The 26,549-nt window shown below is 38.6% G+C and overlaps 2 protein-coding genes across 3 annotated transcripts in view; both read right to left on the reverse strand.

The window, feature by feature from the left end:
- Window positions 1-26,549, reverse strand: part of LOC134284005 (uncharacterized) — a 277,106-nt gene that overhangs the window by 230,300 nt on the left and 20,257 nt on the right. The window lies entirely within an intron of this gene.
- Window positions 5,380-6,857, reverse strand: LOC109425177 (ankyrin repeat and SAM domain-containing protein 4B-like). Its single transcript, XM_019700423.3, has one exon. The coding sequence runs from the start codon at window positions 6,796-6,798 to the stop codon at window positions 5,746-5,748; it is 1,053 nt and encodes a 350-aa protein (XP_019555968.3). The 5' UTR covers window positions 6,799-6,857; the 3' UTR covers window positions 5,380-5,745.

The raw sequence follows: 26,549 nt of genomic DNA on the forward strand, positions 1-26,549 counted from the left end.
AGCACCTGACTATCACGCCGAAGACCTGGGATCGAATCCCACTCCCGACAAAACTTACAAAATGTGAGTTTTTCCTTCGGAAGGGAAGTAAAGCGAGGGTCCCGAGATGAACTAGCCTAGGGCTAAAAATCTCGTTAATACAGATAGAATAAAAGCATAGACTGGGACTTAAAATTTTGAATTCAGATAAAAATGGTTAAGAACAGTACTACAGCTGGTAACAATGGTATTGCAGAACAGTCCTGAAAATATTTGGAAATTTATCTGTGCCAGCTGATTGTCTTAATCTGATAAACGAAAAGCTACCGAAGGATTTGAAAAAAATGATGTGCACAGTGAAGTTTTGATAATTTAGTATATATCCTTCAATAAGACCTTATCTAGTACGAGCCATTCTGATTGAAAAATGAATAATAGGCCTGTCCACCTTTTCAAAAATGTTCTCTGATTTTCAAGTCCACCCCCATATTTTGATTAGCATCCTAAAAGAAGTAACTGGTCAAAATGTCAGCCAAATCCATTGAAATTAAGAGGTGCATCAAATCAATTTTGTGTGTTTCGACTATTTTTGAACTTCAAAAAATCATAACTACACTAAAACTTGTCAAAACTTAATTCTTTCGGCAGAAAGAAAGCTATACTTGTTTGCTACAACTTCTCCGAACAACGTGTGCCAATATTGAAGGAAACATGTGTAATTATCACATTTGTAATCAGAAAAACCCTAAAAAGTTGATTTTTTTATAGATTTCGTTCTGGAACACCCTAATATGCGTAATAAGTTTGATATTTTGAAACGGCATCATATTCTCTCATGTTTTTTGATTATTTGCTTCTTTGACACCAATGCTGTAGAAGTTGAGCAAAAAATATTAAAATTCGGGAAAGCCATATGTGGCCTAAAAACTAGCTTTTTGGAGGCAATCACGCTGTGGCGCGAAATTGTACTGAACGTAGTAGCTTTGCTTCCTTGTAGTTTGCCTTGGCTACCCCCTACCACGGGTGATAACAAACAAGCGTGATGACAGGTGTTGGCTATCATATCAGTGCTTACTCGATTGCACCCGAAAAGTTAGTTTTTAGGCCACATTTGGCTTTCACGTATTTTAGTAATTTTTGTTCAACTCCTACAATGCTGGTGTGAAAGAAGCAAATAACCACAAAACATTAGAGAACATGATGCCGCTTTAAAAATTCTAGCATATAGGACACTGCACTGTTTTGATTTTGTATGGGATTTTGACGTTTCTTGGCCTTGCTGTTTATAAAATTTCTGTAAGAGTGAAAGAGAAGGAGAGAACTTCGTGCAGTGCCCTATTACGTATATTAGGGTGTTCCAGAACAAAATCTATCAAAAAATCAACTTTTTAGGGTTTTTCTGATTACAAATGTGATAATTACACATGTTTCCTTCAATATTGGCACACGTTGTTCGGAGAAGTTGTAGCAAACAAGTATAGCTTTCTTTCTGCCGAAAGAAGTAAGTTTTGACAAGTTTTAGTGTAGTTATGATTTTTTGAAGTTCAAAAATAGTAGAAATACACAAAATTGATTTGATGCACCTTTTAATTTCAATGGATTTGGCTGAAATTTTGACCAGTTACTTCTTTTATGATGCCAATCAAAATATGGGGGTGGACTTGAGAATCAGAGAACATTTTTGAAAAGATGGACAGGCCTAATAAATAAACTCCGTCCTTCAAAAGAATCAATTTTTTGACAACTCAATTTACGTGCACACATCATTCATCCTTTTGTTCACCACAAGGATAGACCTTCCATAAATATGGAAGGGAAATCCAGAAATTACAATAGAGCACGAAACGGCCGCCGCCGCCGCGCCGTGGTTACTGGAGCACGAAAAGTGGTTTAGTTGCTTCGTGTCGTTGTGCCAAATCGTGGCGAGGAACTTCATCGCTGCTGGTCGTGAAAATCCACCCAAACGGCTCTGCTGCGAGCTTTCGAGTAAGAAGGCTATAGATGCACTCCGAAGCCAGTTAGTACGAAGCGATGGAAGGTGGTCTCTTTGTTTGGCATGACATCTGCTCGTTTCACTCGGTCGTCTGGTGTGCGCCTTATCTGGGAAATATTCCATCCGCCCACGATAGTCCTACTATCATCGTAGAGAAACAGCGGCAGAGATAGCACCGAGCGACTCACTATGACACAGTAGATTTTTCCTCAAAAATGCCAACAGTCGCAGTAATCCGATGTATCTTTGTTAGAGGACTCTCCGGCAGCTTCGCAGGTTTGGATTTCAATGAGAATGATGAAGCGTTCCTAGGATCAGCCTCTCGGTGTGGGCTCTCTAGCCTTGCAACAGCGTAGCATTGAGGTCACATTTTAGGTATGCGTGCCTTTTTCAATCTTCTTCTTGCACCGCCCCAATTCGCCATCCTTGAGAGGGAATCACAGCGAAAAGATGTTCAAGTCCTATTTCATAATCACAATCACAATGGAAATGAAATCGATCTGAAAATAACTACTTAATTAGTGTAATCACAATAGAGCATAACAAAAACGTTAAAAAATAGTAACTTTGTACGTTTCATTTCATTGCGACTGATCTTGAACCAAATTGTGTGTTGCTGTGCCAGCCCATTACAATGGAGCACCGAAATGACTTCAAATTGGCTGACGATGATACTCTCCTAGCTCAACGGCGCTCGGATACGCAGAGCAAGCTTGATCAGCTCGCCAATCGCTTCTCGGCGGCAAGTCTTACCATCAACGTCAACAAGATCAAATCGTTGGATGTTAACACGGTCAACCCTTCTACCTTTACAGTAGCAAGCAGTAGAGAATGTTGAAACGTTGAAAGCTTCCATTTTTTTTTTTTCAAGGAATCCTTTCAAGATTCCTTCAATGAATCTTCCATTCTGAATCCTTTTGAGATTTATCCAAGTGCTTTTTTACTAGATTTCCTTTGAAATTCTTTTTAGGTTTCCTCCAGGATTCTCTCCTTTTGAGTTGCTTTCATGGAATGCTTCTGGAATCCTTTCAGGGATTTATGCCGATATTTATCCTGGATTCATTCAGAAATTCCTCCAGAGATTCCTTCCGGTAATTATCCCAGGATTCCTTCAGATATGTAACCGGAATTCTTTCAGAGATTTCTTCCAAAATTCTTCAAGGTATTTCTCCCATGAATACTTTAGATATTCCTCCTTTAGATTTCTTCCGGAATATTTCCTGAGACCAAATTCCTCTAGATAATTTTCCCTGTACTCCATAGGAATTCTTCGATAGTTTGACGGGCAGGAGGATGTCAAGAATTGATTAAAAAAAACTCAACTTATGGGATTTTCCCTTACGAAAAGATCCTTGTCCAACAACGGTTGTTCTGTTCAATCAAGGAGTAGCAACTATGAATTGTTCCTCAAGGAGGAGTACTATCGCCCTTATTGTGGTCTTTGGTAGTGGACGAACTCCTTAAAAAGCTTATTAATCAAGGTTTTGAGGTTATTGGATACGCAGATGATGTAGCTATTCTGGTACGTGGAAAATATGACGACACGATATCCAGCCAGCTACAATCTGCGTTGAATGTTACCCTCAAATGGTGCCGAGAGGAGGGATTGAACGTAAACCCTTCAAAAACTGTGATAGTACCTTTTACTCGAAGGTTGAAACTAAATCTTATTGAGCCTTCTTTAAATGGAGTTCAAATTCAGTTCTCGGAAGAAGTTAAACATCTTGGGGTAACTTTGGACAAAAGACTGAATTGGAATTCACATTTAAACAATGTTTTAACTAAGGGTACGAATGCCCTTTGGGTCTGCAGCAAAGCCCTAGGAAAAACCTGGGGTCTTAGACCAAACATCATTCACTGGATTTATGTTGCGATAGTCCGGCCTAAGATTACTTATGCTTCACTTGTTTGGTGGCCCAAAACAAACGAGGTAACCTCTCAAGGGAAGCTAGGTAAGCTACAAAGACTTGCTTGTATACCGATTACAGGAGCAATGAAAAGCACTCCATCAGTTGCTTTGGATGCCCTTCTCAATATACTGCCTTTGCATCAATTTGTTAAACTACAAGCGGCAAAAAATGCCCTGCAGTTTATCCGTTACAATAATGTACTAGATGGGGATCTTGTGGGACATTTGAGGATCATCAAAGACTTCAAATTAAACATGGACATAAAAACAGTAGAAGATTGGATGATAACAAAGACCAACTATGATGTTCCCTTCAAAGTGGTGAAACCATGTCGCTATGTTTGGGATGCTGGTGGGCCAAGTTTACGTCCAGGTTCTATTGTATTTTATACTGATGGGTCCAAGATGGGTGAAAATACAGGAGCCGGTGTTTTCGGCCCTGGTATCAGTAAGGCTATACCAATGGGATGCAGTCCCACTGTATTTCAAGCAGAAGTTCAAGCCATTCTAGAGTGTGCCAACATTTGTCTGAAAAGAAATTATAGGTTTGCTAAGATCTGTATATTTTCGGACAGTCAGGCGGCTCTAAATGCGCTAAAGGCTTTTACTTGTCAATCAAAGCTAGTGTGGGAATGCATTACTTCTCTGAAGCAATTGGCCAGTAGGAACGAGGTAACTTTATACTGGGTGCTCGGTCATTGTGGAATTCTGGGAAATGAAAACGCCGACAATTTAGCCAGACAGGGTGCAGCATCAAGCTTTGTAGGCCCTGAACCTTTCTGTGGAGTTCCTGAGTGTGCTCTTCGGATGAAACTAAAAACTTGGGAAATGTCCACGGTAGAATCTAATTGGAATGCCACGGATACATCCAAGCAAGCGAAAAGGTTTATAAAACCCAGTGCAGAAAAAGCCAGGTCCTTATTAAACCTAAACAAAAAAGATCTCAGGGTAATTACTGGTCTGATGACTGGGCACTGCCCAAGTAAATATCATCTAAGTAAGATTGGAAAAATCCAATCCTCCGAGTGTCGTTTCTGTCAAACGGAAAACGAAACTGCTGAACATTTACTCTGCAACTGTGGAGTACTATCCAATCAGAGATTGGCGGTTTTTGGTAAAGGGTTTCTAGAGCCCTTGGTAATTTGGCGAAGTAATCCCAACAGGGTAATAAACTTCATAAAACGAGTTGTGCCTAGTTGGGATCAGGTGTTACATCAACCATTGTCCATCACAACTCAATTGTGACAGGATATTTGACTAGCACCAAATTTAATATGGGTCATACCACAATATTCCTAAATAATGGACGCAGTGGTTAAAAAGCTCTACAGATGAGGAAAAAAAAATATGAATTGTACAGTTATCTATGGACTGATGAAGGAACACCAACAACTCAGTTGTCCGTAACAATAATTAAAGTGTCTCCGCTCAGGTAGATCTGGTGAATCTCTAAGAGAAAGTTAGGATAAATAAATGATGGATGAATAAACAACATGTCTTAAATAAAATAAATTATTTGTTTTTATTTTGTCTGATCGAGATGGCGCTAACGTTTTCAATGCGAAATATTTCTCAACTTAAAGCAATTTCCCCACCAAGTGGGATATCTGTTCCTCTGTGTTACAACTAAACTTGTGGCAAAAGAGAAAGTGCGTTATTATCATCGAGGTTCCGGTACAATACGACAGCAAAATGACACAGACACCGATGATGCCGGGCGTCTAAAGTAGCCAGAGATAAATGGTTTTACGATGTTACCACATCGTGCCCTGGTCCTGGTGGGACTTTTTGCGTTTGGGACACGTTTTCGGTATGCTGCCCTTGCTTTCGTGTTGGGAGTAAATCTAGAGCTTCATTGCCATTGCTACGCTTGGTCCCACTTTCGGGCAGACTTGTACTCTTCCAGTGCTACGCACAGCTTTCGGTGGGGACCCAAGGGGAGGCCCAGTGCCTTGATGTCATGCTCCGTCATCAAAATCAAACCATCCAAATCAATTCCTTTATCCAGGAGCTGCTGATGGAACCGCTGGAGGTCGTAAATTTTGAGAAACGATCGAAGCGAACTCTGCGTCGAGACTACGGGTGTGTCTTCCTCTTCGTCGGATTCTCCGTCGTCTACGGTGGGATGAGCTGGTTTGATGGACTTTCGTTGAGGTCGTGATTCGATACTGTTGACGATGGCTTGGTTGATTGATTGTTCTTTGACGAGCTCGGAAAATACCAAATGAAATCGTGCAGTACTTTTACTGGTGCTGGAAGTTAGACCGCCAGTTTTGTGCTGCATTAGTCCTAATAAATTAGAATTTTGCTGGTACAACTCTTCTTCGGTAGGAACGTCTTCCGGAGTGTTTGTGACACTTTTAAACTCATCTGCAGCACTCTGATCAAGCTCATAGACTTCTTTTGCTTCAGTTGAATCATTCTTCAGAAGGTCTACTTTATTATCACCATCCGATGATTTATCTTTGATTTTCAAAAACTGTTGATTTGCCATCACTTTCAACTTCAGCACCAATTTCGGTCTTTTTTCCTCCAACATTTTCCTCCTTTGCACCAATAAGTCCACCACTTCATCCCACTCGCCAATTCGGGCCAAATCGCAAGCCGTGCGCTGTCCTCCATCGAACCCATACAAATTCGCACCTTTGCTGACCAACAGTTCCACACATTCCAAATGCCCACGGGCAGCCGCAAGGTGTAACGCCGAGTTTCCAAAGTGATCCATTTTGTTAACGTTACTCTTCCGCTTCAGCAGAATCCACACGGCTTCCCGATGACCCTCGTGAGCTGCCCAGTGCAGTGGGGTCAACCCATTCTCGTCCGAAGTGTTGATTTCCCATCGGTTGGCTTCCTGGAGCACCTGCAGGTTACCTTCGCGTGCCGCCTTGTAGTACCGTTTGCCGTTGATTAGATGCATCTTGTTCTGCTGACTGGGTGCGACTGAGAAAGGTTCCCTGGCTAGGTGGTATCGCAGTCATTACTCGCAGACCGATAAGCACTGCGCCTTCATCGGACTACTAATAACGTATGCACGGCTATCTGTCCCGGATGGATTGATAAGCTAATCAATGATAAAAGACAAGGGTGTACTTGACGGCAAGCACGGCTTTGTTGGCTTTGAGCTTAGTCACGCAAAAATGCACGTGAGCTTGTTTACTTAATGAGCAATTTGTACTGAAATCATTATTCGATTGATGATTTGGTGTTTATATTTGGCCTCTTTATTGTTATAACTTTTATTTATAAAAGTCTATGCTCCATACAAATTTCAAAATATTTGTATGGACAAAAGTCTACGAGGGGGGAGGGGGGTGGTCTGAGATGGCCAAAAGTTGGTCTACGTGGTTTATGAACAGCCCCTAATGAGCATGAGCATAGATGCACTTCGTAGTTGCTACTCCGTGATTGACCAGAATAATCGAAATTGCACAAACCGCTCTCAGTGTGCATTTTCGAGAATTCCATACTTTATTAAGTCAATAACGGCCCCTCATCTTCTCCACGACTGTCACGGGAAGAATTTTTTGTTAGTGGGGATGGGGAAAGATAGATCACTTTTTTATAAAAAAAAAAAATAGAACATTCTAAAGAAACTTCTTGATAACCTTCTGGAAGATCTTTTGGAAGAAAATCTGAAGATTTCTTTGAAGAAGCTCAGTTCTCACATAAAATATTCGAAGAATTTCGAAAGAAATTATTGTCACTTCCAGAACAGTTGTTGTAAAAAAAATAAAAAAATCCTGTTATGTTTCCTTTGTAAATCACAGTGAATTGTGCAGGACTTTTCTACAGTTTCGATTATACCACGAATGAAAAATAAAATCGCATGATATATTAGAGCGTGATAAAATTGAAACTTTTTTTTTCTAATCGATTCATTAATCAGACTACACTTACATCCAAAAACTGAAACCGAAAAAAAGAACAAATTGCTTCTAACATTGCAAAATGACGTAATTACTTTTGAAAATAGTATTTTTATGCGGTTGTGTACCGAATTATTTTCCAAGAAATCTACCAGTATTAATGGAAAGATGATATCCTTTTGTTTCCTATATTGGGTAAGCATTCAGTGCACGCTTCGCCAATATGTGCAAATATTTGGCTATTTGACGTATCAGACGTTAGCAGACGTTTGCCGTTAGGCTATTATTTGTCAATGGTCAGTACACGTATGACAAACAATTGGTAAACTCCTATTTGTACATACGGCCCACATCTTTATAAGAAGGCACTGTTTTCAAACGCAGTTATGCCCTATTGAAATGTCGGTTTGGAGTAATGGAAGTCCTCAATTATGCGTATTACAATTCTTGTGAAGATTTTTTCACTACAATTTATCAGAAATACCTTAAACCACAGCTTCTAAAACTTTTTTACGCGATTCCCCAATCGCTCGGAGATATGCTTGAATAGTTCTACACAAATCGAGGTTACAAGACAACCAACTGGGAGTTCAAGAGAGCCAAGTTTAGGAAACGATGCCCATTTCAGAAAATGAACGTGACTCGTCACAATTATATATAAATTCTATAAACCGGCAAATCGTTATTAATATGCAGATTTTGATTGTTTTACACATAAATGTTCCATGTACAAAGACGATGCCATGCAACATGGAATAATTATGCGTAGCAAGGCAGTTCAGCCCAGGCTACTGAATTTTCAAAAAATCAGCTAAGCCAATCAAAGTTAGTCACTCAAAGTGCAAATTTTCGGTAATACCAATCCGTGTGGTCAATTATGAATTTCAAATAACTCAACGTACAAATGTACAGATGGGTAAATTATTGGTTAAATTGGGAAAAAATCCACAGCTCAGGTGAGATTTGAACTCACGACCCTTATTCGCTAGACAAGTGCTTTACCAACTAAGCTACCGAGCCAATTGATGACCCGGCAACCTAGTTGTCATAAGGTTCAATTCTAATCTCATCGATCTATATCATCTTCCCCTAAACCGCAAATATAACCATCTCTGTTGTACATATGTACGAAGAGCGAAAGCGATTTGTTTATTGTTTGAAACTGTTTGCCTATCGTACAGGCAATGCTTCCCCAACCACTTGTAGAGGAAGAACAATGCTACCTGAAAGGCGATCAAAAGCGTCGTTCGCATTCTGTTTGATACGACGGATAACTACGTAGAGGTAGATGCTCGAAAACGACTCACTCAAAGTGCAAATTTTCGGTAATAAAATCACTTACACTCACATCGACACGTCTACATGATCCACTCAAATACACTTACACAATCTGAATTTTGCCGCATCACTCGTTTATAGTGAATCCCCAATCAACCCTTTCCAAATATCCAACTCCTTGACACCTATGGGGGTGTCGGTGAGTCGCTGACCTCTTGTAAAGTAGGTGTCATATCATCACATCCTTTCCTATCCTCGTAACGGAGAAGTTGGGCGTGGCCGGCAATGGAAGTTTTCATGTCTTTTTTACTTCAACCTCTGATTGGATAGCTGTTCCTTCCCAAATAGCATTCCATAAGCAATAAGAATAGGAGTACTAAAGTTATAAAATGACAACTTTCAGTATGCAATCTACGAATTACTCCATTACAACGCAACGCAACGCAATTGGGGTACCGTAATCCGGGGTCAAATTGATCACTTTAAAACAACTTTTGCGGATACCATTAGTGACAATTCAAATATTGCCAAAAGAATTTGTGTAAAATCAGTACCCAGTGGATCTCCATGAAACCATGTGACAGAATTTTGTTCAACAAGTTTAAACTTTTAGTTAAATTAATTCAAAAATCAAAATATTGAGGAAGCCACTTTGGGGCGAAATTGATCAGTATACAATTAAGCATCGGTTAAAAAGATAAACATCCCTATCCACTTAATTTTGCTCTTCTAAACCCGAATAACGCGTCAAAACTCTTATAACTAGTGAATTTGACACTTAAAATGCAAAATTAAATTTTGAAATTTCCCCTTAACGCCTAAAGGTAAGCAATTTCTTTTGAAATAAGTGATTTTTGTTACAATAAATGACTTTTTCGCCAAAAAGAAGAACTTTTTTTAACTTATTAGTATTCAGAATAGCTTCATAACTTTCCAACCAAGGCTCCACAAAAATGTTAAAACACAAAATTTACGGGAAGTCCTGGTGGCTATCGGTTGTTTAGAAGCAATGATTTCAGCTATGTGAGAAATACATTGCAAATTCCTAAAAAATAAGGCTAAACTAACTTTTTTCTAAACAATTAAAAGTCTAAACTCATCTCTAGACATCTATGAACTAGACGAGGTAAGAAGTTTGAGATCATTGTGACGCTTAGAAGTTCCTGGTATGCAATTACAATGAGTACCCAAATGATCAATTTCACCCCGCTGATCAATTTGACCCCGGTTTACGGTACGTTCCCAAGTACTCAGCATGATAGTTGTGTGCTTAAACCATCACACTAGCTCTGTTCCTATGTTCTATCTAGTTTGAGTATGTGATAATATCTCCAACGATAACCATGGCGTGAAAAATCGAAAAAATACCGTGCTAGTATTGAGAGTGATATAATGGAGCGTGATTAAATAGAACCGTGGCATAATCGAAAAACCACTGTATTAGATTTTGAGGAAAAAAAAAATAGAAGAATGTCTGTCGGAGAATCAGTGATCAGCATTATTGAAAAGAATTCCTTTATTATGTTATGACAAATATGCATAACAAAGCTTTAAATACATGTAGATAAGTTTACTGATAATAGTTCAAAGTAAAATCTAAATAAACTTCCGAAAGATTACCAAAAAAGAAGACCTGAAGTTAATTTGTATTTGCTGTGTTGAATTTAGTAATAACGCCTAGTAGCCTATTTAGCTAAAATTTCTCAGCTCCCCCTATTGTTGAGAAGCTGGCTACGCCCTTGAATAAAGCCTGTATGACCTGCACACATTCTCTACTATTTCAAAAATCCCCCAATTAGTCAAGAATAATTGGTACCGAAAGCGTGAATAATGGACACCCTAATAACTCTTTTCTGAAATTTCGGCTTTATTTGCCAGTAAATTACATTTATTTATGGAATCACTCAAGCAAATCATTTCACACTCCGAAGCAATCGTATGGTCGAAGAAAAAATAAAGACTGAATATTACGAGCTCCAAATGAGGTGATGCAGTCAAAGTGCAGTCGTCGATCCCTTCTTTCACTCCTTCGCAAAATGTACTCTTCTTTTCTCTCTCAAGTCACCAACGGACACCCACACGACATCCCTACTGAACAACGTGTGGCTGGCGGCAACATGTGTGCTGTTGTCGCAGCAAACGGTACCTATGCAACCACATTGCCATCGTCGTTTGTGTGACCGAAAAGTGGTTGAGTGAAAATGGGCATATAAAAAATTCACGAAAAATTAAGAGAAATGATTCTCACACACTGTTTGCATTGGAACACATTCCCACTCCGCGTCGCACCCGACCGCATCCATTGTCCACATTTGTAATTTATTCATTTTTATGATGCACTTGGCGCAATTATTGTGCACATAAAAAAATATTTATAATATTGGGACCGCGGTCATCGAGCAAATTGCTGTCGCATCCCATGTTTTTTCGTCCACCCAGTTCCGGAATGCAACCAACCGCACGGTTGGGTGACGGTCGCGGAATTGCATTTTCGGTGTGGTGCGGTGGTGAAAACGGGCGCGGGGAGAAAAGTCTACGTCTGGAGAAAATACGAACATAATAAAAAGTTATCTTTATGAATGTAGCGACATGGGTGTGGTAATAAATATTTGCGCGGGATGGCATCTTGGATGGAGTGGTAGCATTATCGTCATTGAAAAATGATCATTGTAGTGAATTACGAAAATCTATTGCACATGTGCGAGATTTGCGTACGCAAAGGGGAATATGTGTGAAAAGTGGAAAATTCTCTAAGTGATGAATTCATCAATTTTTCACTTTTTTCGAAATATTGAAGCTATCTCATAAAAACTTGAAAATTAGTTTGAAATTATTAAGCATGATTAATTTCAATCTATCGTATTATCCTGCAAATTAGTCAATAATTGTTGTCGAATTACTGGGTTATAGTTTTTTCAACTCGACAAACTGGTCACCCAACATCGACATCAGAGCCTCCGGAAGTAGGGATTGCAAGTAGCTGCTGCAGCTGCGAGTAAGTGCAATATTGAATTGATTTACATCTAAATTATTGGGATTTTTTTTATTACCGTACGGGTTTGGGCCGAAGGGTCTCAGATTTTCATGAAACTTTTTCCACAGGCAGGGCTCATAGATATATGAACAAAAAAAATTGAAGAAAATTCAGGGTCGCTTTTTTCCCGGAAAACTCAGGTGGAATATTTTTTGTTTTCCCCTGACACTACTTTCTTTGAAAAATCGCAACTCAAGAACGAAGCATCGTAGAAACAAAATTTTTCAATGAAAATGAAAGCAAATTTTCTCAGGAATCCAAAAAAAATATGAAATGGAAAAAGTTTTCTACAATTTTTTTTACCGTTGAGAAAATTCATAAAGAAAAGCCGGAAAAACTATGTCCGAACTCGTGGAAAATTTATAAAAAAATATTTTTGAGAAGGTTATTTCATAAGCTTTGATCGCTGAAATTTTTGGAATGCACTTTATTTTTTGTTCCTGATTTATGGCAAATTTTGTTAAAAATGACCATATAATATAGGCTTACATGGTCATTTTCACATAATTGACCATAACTCAGTAATGAGAAAAATGTACATTACAAAAATTTCAGCGATCAAAGCTTATAAAATTACATTCCCACAAATATTTTTTTGAAAATTTTCCACGAGTTCGGACCTAGTTTTTCCGGATTTTCTTTATGAATTTTCTCAACGGTGGAAAATTCTGTTGAAAACTTTTTCCACTTCATATATTATTTTTTTGATTCCTGAGAAAATTTGCTTTCATTTTCATTGAAAAACTTTGTTTCTACGATGCTTTGTTGTTGAGTTATGATTTTTCAAAGAAAGGGCTTCCCAACTAACAATCAATCATTTTACAAGCACCTTTAGGACGAATTGATTCAGCATGATGCTGAATAACCATTTTGTGGTGTGTCTGGTTGTTTTCTCAGAATGGAGTTTAAAGCATGGGAACATGAGAAAATAAAATCCAACTGGGAAAACACCACTATTGCGAGGCAGTCGAAACGTTTCATAAAGCCGGACGTTTCAAGTACTCGTAAAATTCTAGAACTTTCGAAAAAAGATCTTAGTTCTTTTACTGGCCTTCTAACAGGTCATTGTCCGAGCCGGTATCATCTGAAGGTAATTGGAAAACTTCATGATGATTTATGTCGCTTTTGCGGTATAGATACAGAAGACTCGGAGCATTTGTTGTGCCGTTGCCCGGCAATTGCAGCTAAAAGAATTAGGTTCTTCGACAAGGGGCTGATAGAACCCCTTGATGTCTGGAGAACAAACGCCAATGCGGTAGTACAGTTCATCCGAACTGTGGCACCGTGTTGGGATCATGCTTACAGTCAAGGTTTGATTATTGCTAACTCCAATGGTGATACGTCAACTTGACATAGCTAAACAAAACTGGGGCATTTGTCACAATAGATCTAAAAACAGGTCGCAGTGATTTATATACCCAACAAGGAATAAAACATTTGGATAATTTTCAGGCACAACCTTAGTTCGGTTTTTGTTCACACAAATTTGGAGAAACTATAAAGCATAGTGTTGTGTACCAACTAAACTGTTTGTTGTTAAATAGTTTTACAACTATATAGTAAAGCTGTTATTCAGCTTTAGCAAAAATGATTAAAAATCTAATAAATGCTAAATTTTTGAATTCCCACGAGAGTTTATGATTGGAGCTTAATTCTGTGAACAAATATTGTGAAATAATAACTACACATAAATTTACCTGAATCCAGATTCAAACTCGAGACCCGTCGATTGCCAGCCGCATGCCTTCCTATCTGAGCCATCCTAGAGATGATGAATTGCAGCGCTCAAATCAAAACATAAACTTCCTGTGGTTTGATAATGATCAGACTTCGACTTCTATGCAGCAGTGCCCAGTAAACATTTTGGTCTGTATAATTTGTGTTATACACTACTATATAAGAACCAATTCAATCGTATAAACTGCACAAAACTGATATATACGTACCAAAGTGGAGGCCATATACATACTTCTGACGATGTTTCGCGAATTCATATGATCATCATTACGATGTCCCGAATAATCGATCGAAAGAATAAAATACGACTTCGGGTGATATGTTATACGATGTCCGAAATTAGCTACAAAAAAAGTTGACACCTAGCCTAGAACACGGCACCTCGAGATTCTAAGTCTAAGCCCATACCATTGTACTAATACTAACTGATCTGCCTTGAGATGAGCACAAATTTTGGCCAATATAAGCTATAGCTTTCTGAAGCACCCATGAAACTTGCCTTTGTTTTCCTACATGAGTGCAGATATGAAGAATGGGCTGCAATTTTTCCTAAGTCATTGCGATTTCATTTATCACAATGCTATACTAATATATAGTATACCTAATAAGTTGTCAATTTATATACAACTCGTAGCGAGTTGGATTTGCACTCATTACGACATGTTTTGTTTACAACATCAGTCCCGCGTCGTCGTCGTCGTCGCGGGAAAAGTTTGCGGCTCATGTAGGAATAGGGTAACCAATATAATTTGGACCCCCATATATTTTGGACCCCCTGTGTTCTATTATTACAATTTACACAGGTTTAATGATTAGATGACGGAAATTTTTAGAATCATTCGCTAAATAAGATCGCTCTGCACGGGCAGCAATCATTTCCTCACTGGAAATATCTTTATTTGCCTTGAAATTATTTTTTGCCAATCTCGTCATCCGTGCGAGTGTCGCATCATATTTACAAAAAGAGATTGCGGTGCTGAGGAAACTTGCAAATGTAAACAAAAACGTTTATCATTCTAGCGCATTAAATTCGCCAAGTTCGTCTAATCAGCCTTTGTCAATCAAGCATTTAGGATGTGATTCAGCATATTCAAGCGGCAAATTCTTCCAAAATAGTTTCAAACGAGTTTAAACACCGGGTGTCCAAAATATATACTGAAGAGGGTTCAAAATATATTGGGGTGTCCAAAACAGTGAAAACAGATGCTTCAAAAATCGGTTATTTTTATCAAATTTTCATCCAGAAATGGCCTTGTGGATATTTTTAACGGACAGTGAAGGCTTTTACGAACATACTAACATCATCATAATGTGTAAATACCCACTGAATCTGTTAGATTTTGAATTAAATTCAAACCAATGTCCTCTAGGGGTCCAAAATTCAACCGTTACCCTAATTATGAGACAAATGTCTTCTTTCGGTAACTATGAACACTCCCATAGATTACCCGAATATCATTATTGGCAAACAAAATGTTTCCAGTCCCAAAATATAATCAGCGGCCAGGCGGTGATGAGCAAGGCAAGTGGGTTGCTTTTTTCATTTTGCATCGTCGCGGTGCCGAAATTCATTAAGTCATTACGATTCCCAGCCAAACTTTACTAACATTATATATGACTTGTAAGCGTATGCAAACAGTGACGACTTCAATTAGCGCGATTTATGACTTCCTTTATACGTAACAAACTTACTCCAAAACAAATCGCAGCAACGATTTATATACAATTGGACTTGACATTTTTATCACAACATTCAGCGGTTTTTAAGATTTTGATTTCTGACAGAGCGATATACGATTTTGAATGCACTTCCCATTACGATCAGTGGTTTACTGGGTGGTGAATTTGCACAGCTTTATGGTTAACGACTGAACAACAGAATAGTTTAGCTGTTGTTCAGTGAAAGCCACGTGTTTTCATCATGTACTTTGAGTCGAAGTATGATGAAACGAAAGCGATTATTTGACTTGTGAAAAACACATTATACAGATACATGTGCTAATTTTTACATGTACTTAACAAGAAGCAGAAAAAAGTCTTGTTTAACTATGTTGTAATAGTAGTTTACGCAACAAGGTGCAGAATGAAGATTTTTACAGCACGAGTCGTACATTTATCCAACGAGGCTTGCCGAGTTGGATAATTACGACGAGTGCTGTAAAAATCGAGTTCTGCGCCGAGTTGCGTACAACGTTTTTTGCAATTTCATAAATTACCACTTGAGGGTAGTTTTGAACAACATTTTTTCTTCAGACTTCATAGCCATGTTTAAGAAAATCTGATCATAATAGGTTATACGGCGCAGTTGTCACATTTTTTTCTAAACTTCGTCCAGAAAGCATCAAGAAGTTGATCAAAGCTGAAAACAGTGCTGTAATGGTTCATTACGCAACGCAAATCAGTGCTGTAATGAACCATTACAACACTGCTAGTTTGGTGTGGGAAAGTAGGCCTTTTCCTGTCAGATTTGCGTGGGGTAAAACAGCCTATTACGATGAGAAATTGCAAAAAGGAATTACTGCGAGTAGAATAAAAATTTTATTGAACGCTTGAAAAGTGTTTTTAATTATCATTGTTCATACCAATACGAAAACATGGCAACATGGAACATGGAACATGGAACATGGAAAACATGAACATTGGCTACTTTTTCAATTGAAATAGCATTTGTAAAGTAATGTGTACAGCATAATTTTAGTTCAGCTATAATTACTATTATAAAGCAACAATTCAGCATGCATGCTTGTTTGCGGCTGGTGATTGTTAGTTGGGTTATATGGCTCATTTGGACATTTTTCAACAAAATTGGCTATAACTCAAAAACGAAAAAAAAGTGCATTCCAAAAATTTCAGCGATTAAAGCTTATGGAATAACCCAAGGGGACGGCATCCTATTTTTTCACTATGGAGTTTGACAGGTTGGATTGTGCCTCCTTACGTGGAGCATAAATTTATGCTCCAGCCAAAATGTTCACCAACACAGTCGTGGAATTTGAATGTTTACCTTTTTACGAGGGATATTGGTGCAAAACGCTTGCATCACATTAGATCTGATAAAAGTGTTGATCATGAAAAAGCGGCATATTTGAAAATTTTCAATTTGAGAGTGTCAATGTTTAGGTAAAGTTCCTACCGAGAGTGGGAATTATTTGTGAAAAGACACACAACACCTCTTTTCGCAAACATTGTTCGCCAAAGTTCGCTTTTCCTTATTTTCTCCCGCTGCTGTATTGAGTTAATGTTGGTATTAGTGAGATCTGGTTGCGCATGATAAGCGGCAACAAAATCAGATCACCATAGCACTCCCGTGGAATAACCTTCTCAAACATATTTTTTCGAAAATTTTCCACGAGTTCGGGCATAGTTTTTTCCGGCTTTTCTTTACGAATTTTCTCAACTGTGGAAAATTTTGTGGAAAACTTTTTCCAGTTCATTTTTTTTTGATTTCTGAGAAAATTTGCTTTCATTTTCTAAAAAAAAAACTTTGTTTCTACGATACTTCGTTCTTGAGTTATGATTTTTCAAAGTAAGTAGTGTCAGGGGAAAACAAAAAAAATACACCTGAGTTTTCCGGGAAAATAGGCGACCCTGAATTTTCCTCATTTTTTTTTTGTTCACTCAAAAACGGCTACGCTCAAAAATGTGTTCGGCCTGCACATTTTTAGTAAACATCCATGCCGCACATGACTGTGTTGGAAACACACATTTTTTTTAAATTGCTCGTACGCTCACATGAGCATGTATTTTGCAATAATTTCGACATGGAAACCTCGCTGGGTTTATAAACCACCTTCAAATACCGAAAAATATTGATATTTTGCAAAATTGTGAATGTACGAGCAATTTAAAAAAATGTGTGTTTCCAACACAATCCCTATGCGGCATGGGCGCTACTCAAAAATGAGAGTTTTTATTTTAGAGAGTTCCATCCATGAGCCCTGCCTGTGGAAAATTTTCATGAAAATCTGAGACCCTTCGGCCCAATTTGTACGATAATAAAAAAATGCCCTTATGCATCGAAGTGACATTTGAACAATCCTTTAACTCGACAAATGTTGAATAAGCGGGATACGAATTAAAAAAGGGACGAATCAGCAGGGTAATACGGAATTTAGACTAGGGGGTCGTCCATAAATGACGTAGCATTTTAGGGGAGGCGGATCCCTGAAATTGCTACGAGCCATGCATTAGGTATGGGCAAATAGGCTACGAGGACTTGGTGTGATGGTTAGAACACTTGATTATCACGCCGAGGACCTGGTATCAAATCCCACTCCCGACTAACTCACAAAATGTGGGTTCTTCTTTCGGAAGGGAAGTAAAGCGTGGGTCCCAAGATCAACTAGCCTAAGGCTAAAAATCTCGTTAATACAAATAAAAAATACACAGTTCGAAAAAAACCTGTAAATTTATGACGGATCGAATGTAACAAAAGGACCCCCGTCATATATGATGGAAATTTTTGTGCGATCTTAAAATTACATTGCAGATATCTGTTAGAAAATATAAAGAAATATCGAGCTCCATGCGAGAATTGAACTCAGACCCTTGGGGTGTGAGTGGCACTTCCGAGCTCTCTCGGCTATCTCAGCTTGTTGAAAAGCAGACAGTCAAAGTTAAACTTCTTCTACCATAATGCACGCATTCCCGACATGCTCCGGCTGCTGCAGAGAGTACTGAGAGAGACAACGAGGAAACCGCCACAGCTGCGAGTAGCCGTTCGTTATTTTTCTACAGAATTTCGGTAAAATTCCATTACCGAACGCTCAGCGGTTGAGATTTCGGTAAAAAATACCGAACGCGATCAGCTGTGTACGTAGACTCTTCGGGGAGGCCAGGGGGTTTGTGGCCAAAGTATACGAGGGAAGAGGGGGGGACGGTTTCTGAGACCGAAAATGAGTCTACGTAGTTTATGGACAGCGCCATAGATATATGCACGGACTCGAAGTAGGCTTGCTTCTCATAAGTTTTTAAGAATAGAAATTCGTGTATTCCATGCCATTTGGTCGAGAAGTCGTTTGGCCGAAGTTTTCACAAAATAATTTAGAGGCGTGGACAAACTCTGGATAATATTCTAGATGCCAATATGATCATCAGATATACAGGGAATGGTTAAAATGTTTGGGATACACAGCTAGCCACGTTCGGTAATTTTTACCGAAATCTCAAAAGCTGAACGTTCGGTTATGGTTTTTTACCGAAATTCTGTAAAAATTACAGTGACCCCACACCGATGAATCACCTTAATTTTTGTACACTATTTATGAATCACCATGTTGATCAAAAGGAGTGATCCATAAATTGTGGTCATTTCGCCGATTCATAAATTGTGGGGTCACTGTACCAAATTTCGGTAAAATTTTATCGTTTATCTGTCAAATTTTAACGAAGTTCGGTAAACGTCACCGAATTTCTCCGGTAAAAAACATAACGGTTGAGATTTCGGTAAAATATTACCGAAGTCGGTGATTTTGGCTAAGTGTGTAGGCAACTTTTTTTCTCCCACAAAAAAATTTAACATACTGTAACTTTTCATAGAGTGCATCAAAAAATTTCAAATTTTAACTGTTTGTCAACCTATTATATGTGCATCATTGGTACAAATTTGGGCTCGATTGATTAACTTTTCGCGAAGTTAGAACCGTTCGGGTAAAACACTATTTTTTAAACAACTACTTTTTGAACTGGCATATCTCGGAAACCAGTGAACCGAATTGAATGAATTTTTTAACGTTTATCAACAATATATTGATACTCAATACGACGTTATAAAATGTAATATTTTCTCACGGCGAATTAAGTTATACCGGGTTGAAATTTTTACCCATGTAGGGGAAAATAAGTAAAATTTACAATACCACACAAAAATTACTAAATGTGTTCTTCCTTCAATCTAAATAGGCTCTAATATATCTGATTAGAGATAATTTGAGTACAGAAGTGGAAAATCTCTGGATATCAACACAAAAATTTATTGACATTGATGTAAAAAATACACATTTTTTCGAGAAAAATCCAAAAAGTGTCAATCCATGATAACTTTTTTCAACGTTTCAAAAGTACCAATGTTTTAATAGTTTGTGAAGCATTTACATATTGTTAGTGTACGTTTAAAATTTCATTCAATTCGGTTCACTGGTTTCCGAGATATGACAGCTCAAAAATGAGTTGTCTAAAAAAAAGTGTTTTACCCGAACGGTTCTAACTTTGCGAAATATTTATCAATCGAGTCCAAATTTGTACTAGTGATGCACATATAATAGGTTGACAATCAGTCAAAATTTGAGATTTTTTGATGCGCTCTATGAAAAGTTATAGCATGTTGAACTTTTTTGTGAGAGAAAAAAAGTTGCCTATCCCAAACATTTTGGCCATCCCCTGTATTTCCCTCTTTTAATCATAGTAGACTTACCTAGGAGTTTCCTCAGGAATTCTTTCTGAAGTTCGAGAATTCGAAAAATAGTTTCTTAAGAGATTCCTTCACGAGTTCTTTCAGAGATTCATGCAAAAGGTCCTCCAAAGAATGCCAATCAGTGCTTCCTTCAGAATTCTAATCAGGAATTTCTCTTGGTGTTTCATTAGGAATCTATCTGGGAATTCCCTCGGGGATCTCTGCAGAATTTCCGTCAGGGAACTCTCCAGGAGCATTCAGGGATGCCTGCACAAGTTCAATCAAGGGTCCCTTCTGAGATCTCTCCTGGAATATCTGCAAGGATCCCTCCGGGAATTCTTTAAGAGATTTCTCCTAGAATTCCTTCAGGGTACACCTCATTAGTTCTTTAATATTTTCAGCAAGAGTTCCTTCAAGGATTCCTCCAGGATTTTTTTTTTTCAAAAATTTCTTCTGGGATTCCTTCGGGGATTCGGACTGCTTCATGAAGAATTTCCAAAGATTCTGCCAGAAGAAGTTCTCTTAGGGATATCTCTAGGAGTTCCTTCAGGTATTCCTACTGTAGGATTGTAGCAACCCACTATATTGCTAACTAGATAGGTTCTTGAATAAACTGCCATTCTTATGCAAACCATTAAACAATGTTGTTGCGTGTCTACACCTACAGAATCTCCTCCAAAGATTAATTCTGAAATTTCTTCGAAGATTCCCGCAATGCAGTTCAGTTCAGTAGTTCTTCCAAGAGGATTCAAGGATGCCTCCAGGAGTTTGAAAGATTCCTCCAGATCCTTTTTCAAGGATTCCTACAGAACCGTCTTCGGGGATTACTCCTGGACTAATCCCCGAAGAAGCTTCTGTAGGAATTCTTGAAGAAGCACCTAGTGGAATCTTTCAAACTCCTGGAGGCATCCTTGAATCCTCCTTCTAAGACTACCCCAGCAATTATTTCAGGGATACCTGCAGAAGTTCCTTTGGATATTCTTCCAGGAATTGCACCTATAGGTCTTTCGGAGATTCTTCCAGAAGGATTCAGAAATGCATCCAGGAATAACATCAAGGATTTCTCCAAAAGTTAGTTCAAGAGTTACGTGAGGGTTTCTTTCAGGGTTCTCTTCAGGGTTTCCTTCAGGGATTCTTCAAGGAGCTTTTTCAAGGATTTATTTAGGAATATAATCAGGCGGACCTTCAGGATTTCCTTGATGGATCTCTCATAGACTTCCTACAGGATTTCCTCCAGGATTTCCTTCTGGACTTACACCTGGGACTCCTTCTGGTAATCCTTCTTGGAATCTTCCTGGAAATCACTCGGGGATTCCTCCTGTAAATCTTTCGGGATTTCCTTCGGAAAGTTTGTCGGTATTTCTCCGGAAAATCCTCTGAGGATTCCCCCTTTTAATACTTTGGGGATGCAGTCCGGAAATCCTTCGGGGATTCCTCCTAGAATCCTTTGAAGATTATTCCTGGAAAACCTTTGAGGGTTCCTCCTGAAAATCCTTTGGGGATTCTTCCTGTAAATCTTTTGGGGATTTCTCATGGAAATCCTTCTGAGTCATCTTCTGGAAATCCTTCGGGAATTCCTGCTGGAAATCTTTCGTAAACTCCTCATGGAATTCCTTCGGGAATCTCTCCTGGAATTCCTTCGGCAATTATTCCTGGAAATCCTTTGAGGATTTAGTTTGGAAATCCTTCGGGAATTTCTCCTTCTGGTAATCCTTCGGCGAATCCTCCTGGAAATCACTCGGGGATTCCTCCTGTAAATCTTTCGTAGATTCCTCCAGGAAATTTTTCAAGATTCCTACGGGAAAACTTTCGGGATACCTCCGGGAAATCCTTTGAGGATTTCTCCTGGAAATTCTTTGAGGATTCTTCCTAGAAATTCTCTGGGGATTTCTCCTGGAAATCCTTCCGAGCTTTCTTCTGGAAATTCTTCGGAGATTCCTTCAGGAAATCTTTCGTAGTTTTCTCATGGAAGTCCTTCGGGGATTCCTCCTGGAATTACTTCGGGGATTCCTGCTGGAGTAATTTTGAGGATTCCTGCTGGAATTCCTACGGGGATTTCTTCTGGAACTCCTCCAGGAATTGCTCTTGAAATGCCTCTGAGGATTCCTCCTGTAATCGCTTCTGGGATTCCTCCAAGTTTGTCTCCAAAAATTTCTTCTAGAAGTTCTTCAGTGATTCCTCCTGGAATTCCTTTCGGAAATCTTTCTGGAATTCCTTTGGAAATTTCTTCTGAAACTCCTTCGGAAATTTCTCTTGGAATTCCTTCGGGGATTCCTTCTGGAATTTTATCTGAGGCTTCTCCTGGAATCCCTTCTGGGATTACTCGTGAAATCTCATTTGAGCTTTCTCTAAAATTCCTATCAAGGATTTCTCCAGCAATTTCTGCAGGGATCTCTCTAGGAGATCTACCAGAAATTCTTACAGAAGTTCCTTCATAAATTAGTCCATGTGTTCCTTCAGGGATTCCTCCACGAGTTCATTCAGAAGCAAGACCTGTCCTGCATCTTGTTTCTTCAGAGATTCGGGGATTTCTCCTGGTCCCTGGATTTCCTTCGGGGATTCCCAAGTCCAAATAACGAGACCTTGTTATCAAATTTGATAGTTTCTGAAGCTTCTAGGAAAACAAAACAAAAATTGTATCAAAATCAATACTTTATTTCCCTTCAATGGCAATGCATTAATTAATGCGACATGCACTACACTAAGGATACGGATAATGTCCCAATAGGTCTAATCTTGGTCATTAAAAATATCACACTACAAATTCTAGAGCGTACTGACAAGTTCTGTGCTTCGCCAATGTTGACTTCGTGGTCATATTTCGGTCACGCCGATTCACGCCACCACCGCCGCCATCGAAAGTTGTCACCGGCGTGACACCGATGATGACGCCGCCGAGCGAAATACAATCGGCGCACAGGTCTAAAGTTCTCAGGTCTAAAGCTATTCTTTCTAGTTTTTAACATTAAGGGATTAGTTGGTGTTGAAACTGCAAATGTTTTTGTCAGATGTTTTCTTCTTTGAATCATAGGGTTTTCTTTCATTCACCATCATCAGTTCATCATTAATCATAAATACAGCGGTTTTGCACATAAGGAATACAGCGGTTTTGCACTTAACGAAAAATTACAGCTAGTTGAACTTTTTTTTTAAACAATAGTGAAAAGATTGCCTATCCCCATCATTTTATCTTTCTCCTGTTATAATTTTGTCGATTTGCAATCGTTTTCAATTTTCAAGTATGGTTGTTAACTTAAAATAGTTTAGCGATTGACTTGAAACTATATGCCATTTGTATCATTGTACTGTTGTCTAATCAGATGATCTTCCTCTACTCTAGAGAACTCATTCTCAGTTCTCTCTTTTCCAACAAATCGATCGTTTTTGTAGGTAGGGTTGGTAATCAAAAGTTTAACCAAATTGAGGCTTTCCGAAGTAGCGCAAATTTTGAGTGTTTTTTTTCTCCCACATGAAAATAATTTACTACGGCAAAATCTTATGTACATGAAAGCCACGAGTATAAGTTTTCTGTTAAGTGGTAAAAAGTTTGTATTTGCGCCGAATTTCATTGAAAAATTCAATTATTCGTCAACAATGACTTTAATCTTAATTTGAACCATCGTAATCATAATTTGAACCAATTTTAATCATAATTTGAACTACTGGCGGCAGCAGCTCGAGCATCTCCCACAACAGCCAATTTCGTGCTGAACAATAGAATAACACATAGCTATTTTTCATTAGGCAGCGGAATTTCAACTAAGAATGTTCTAAACTCTTCAGGAACTTGGAAACTAAATTTTGAATTTTTCATCCCCCAAGAGTAAACAAAACAACCACTAGCGCAATCTGCTGGCCAACACTGGAAGCTCGCCCCCGTTTACTAGTTCAAATTTAGATTACAAATGGTTCAACTTAAGATAACATTCTCCAAGTAAGAATTACTTAAATTTGATAATTTTATGATAAATAATGCGAAATATTATTCGGTTGGTCGATTCTAATCTAATCTAATCTAATCTAATCTAACACATACGCAGCCAGTACAAGAAAGCATCCTGGAAAATATTCGGGTTAGATTACGCCCGATTATTTTTCTTGTCAATATTGATGCTTGCAGCATACCGAAGATATGACACAAGCGTCAAAGCGGCCAGGCCTACTGCGTAGCGTTAACCGCGAAGATGATTCTTTGAAATGATTCGATTTCCTTAAGCTTTTGTTTAAAATCGGATCACTTCTCGAATCTACAGGGGAGGAAGGATGCGTGGACATACCGTACCAAACGCTCCGAGATTTGATTAATTATATGGTTTTATGAATATATATAAAATATGAAAATAATAAATAGAAGCATGAAACATTCTCACCAAATTTAGTTTGTTCATCCGTGGACCCGTTGATTGGGAAAAGATATTGCTGACGTCCGTCTGGTGGCTTGATGTTGACAACCGGATCTATTTGTGACGTCTTCCTTTCTAATGCGACGTGTGGGCGACGGTCACCAATGACGAGCGATGTTGACCCGGCTCTAAAAGCGATTCTGATTACAAAACGCGCAGCATTTGTTCCAATAAAATCCATGCGGATCTCCACATAAACCCATTTTTTTTCTCTTAACCGGGTGCGGTAGGTAGAGCACCGACGTAAAATAAAACACATGATTGGCATTGTTGGAGAAAAGAGTACGCATAATAATGAAAACACGGCACTTCCGCCTGGGACTTCACAAGGATCCACTTTTCACTCGGGTGGCATAGTACCGCACAGATCGCTAGAGGAATCGCGGAAGAATCTTTTCAAAAAAAAAAAAACACTTCTTTGCTTGCAAGGCACGCACTTTCTTCCAGATTCTGATATCTTTTTGTGGAGTTCATATCCAACAGACTTCGTAACCACACGCGTTCACTTTCCGGAAGGCGTAGCGACAGTTGAAAATATATTTAAACAACACCAAACAGGAACGAAAAAAAATTGACAGCCGAAATTGAAACGCGTCCGTTCGCGGCCCGAAATATTATTCGGTTGGTCGATTCTACGATAAATAAGCTTTTATTTGACGTGTTCACATAAGGACTGTTCATTAAAGAAAGTGGACATCTGTTTCCCAATAGTTTAGAGTTAAAACTAAACAAAAAATTGTGAATTCTTTCTTAGTGTGTAAAAACATTGTTCACTTTGGCAACACACTGCAAGAAAACGGAAAAAGTAAGAAATTTCGAGCGATAGGTCGTATAAGCTTTACGACTAGCAGATAAATTCTGCACAAATGGTGTTCCAAAAAGTTGTCGTTTCGAGAATTAGCTTACTAACACACTTCCGGGACCGCAATTTTTTAACGCTAAGCAGGGGACAGATATGCCAGATGATGTAGGGTACATCAGAACTGAAAAAATTGGGAAAAAGTTTTTGGTGTGGCAAGCCAATTGTTCATGTGGCTTAAAGAGTTCTTCGTATTTCACAACGGGATTAATCAACGGTAAAAATAACAGAAAGGAATACATCAAAAAACGACTTCTACCCATCTACCGAAAACATACGGATCCTCTTTTGTTTTAGGCGGATCTGTCATCCGCTTATTACGCTTCTACACTAGAGATGCTCAAGACGGAAAAAGTCGATTTTGTCGAAAAATGGCAAAATCCACAAAACTACTCTGAACAGCGTCCTGTGGAAAGATACTGGACAATAATTAAGCGGCATCTCAAGAAAGATGGAAGAGAAGCAAGTTCTGTTGATTGGTTCAAAAAAAAAAAATGGTCTGCGGCACAACGAAAAATTACAGAGAGAGTTGTGCAGAATCTAATGGGAGGTATCAAGAGGAAAGTCCGAGCGTTCTTCCGAAAAGCGAAGCAAATGTTCAAACTCACGTGAATTCGGCCATATGTATGTTGATTGTCATTTATAAAACATAAACCTTTGAATTTGTTCGAAAATACATATTTTCTATTGAAAAACAGGTGTCCACTTTCTTTAATGAACAGTCCTTATTGCGTGTGATACAATGCATGAGCTGTACGAGTGCACCGAAAATGTGCTTTCTCTGGGGAGAAATGAGTGAAATCGCAGTGATTTTTCAATTGCCTGTTTTCCATGACAAAAACGCTTTTTTCAATGCTTTCAAAGTCCATGTTATCAGGATATATTACGGAAAGCTGTTTAACATCTTTTTCGGGACAATATTTGCCTAAAAAGTACGTCGTTTTAATGAACTTCGAAATGGTTCAAATTAAGATTACAATTTGACTAGTTCAAAGTTTAATTTCTTACCCTAGTAAAATGATTTGCGGCGTTAACACGATCGAGACAGGTCCTAGTTTTGATGAGTCAGTATCGAACTCAATTTCGCAAGAAACACACGT

Source organism: Aedes albopictus, chromosome 2 (genome assembly GCF_035046485.1).
Source record: "Aedes albopictus strain Foshan chromosome 2, AalbF5, whole genome shotgun sequence".
Taxonomy (NCBI): Eukaryota; Metazoa; Arthropoda; class Insecta; order Diptera; family Culicidae; genus Aedes; species Aedes albopictus.

What these genes read in the sequence shown, in the direction of transcription:
- LOC109425177 (XM_019700423.3), bottom strand. Translation starts at nt 6,798, where the DNA reads ATGCATCTAATCAACGGCAAACGGTACTACAAGGCGGCACGCGAAGGT.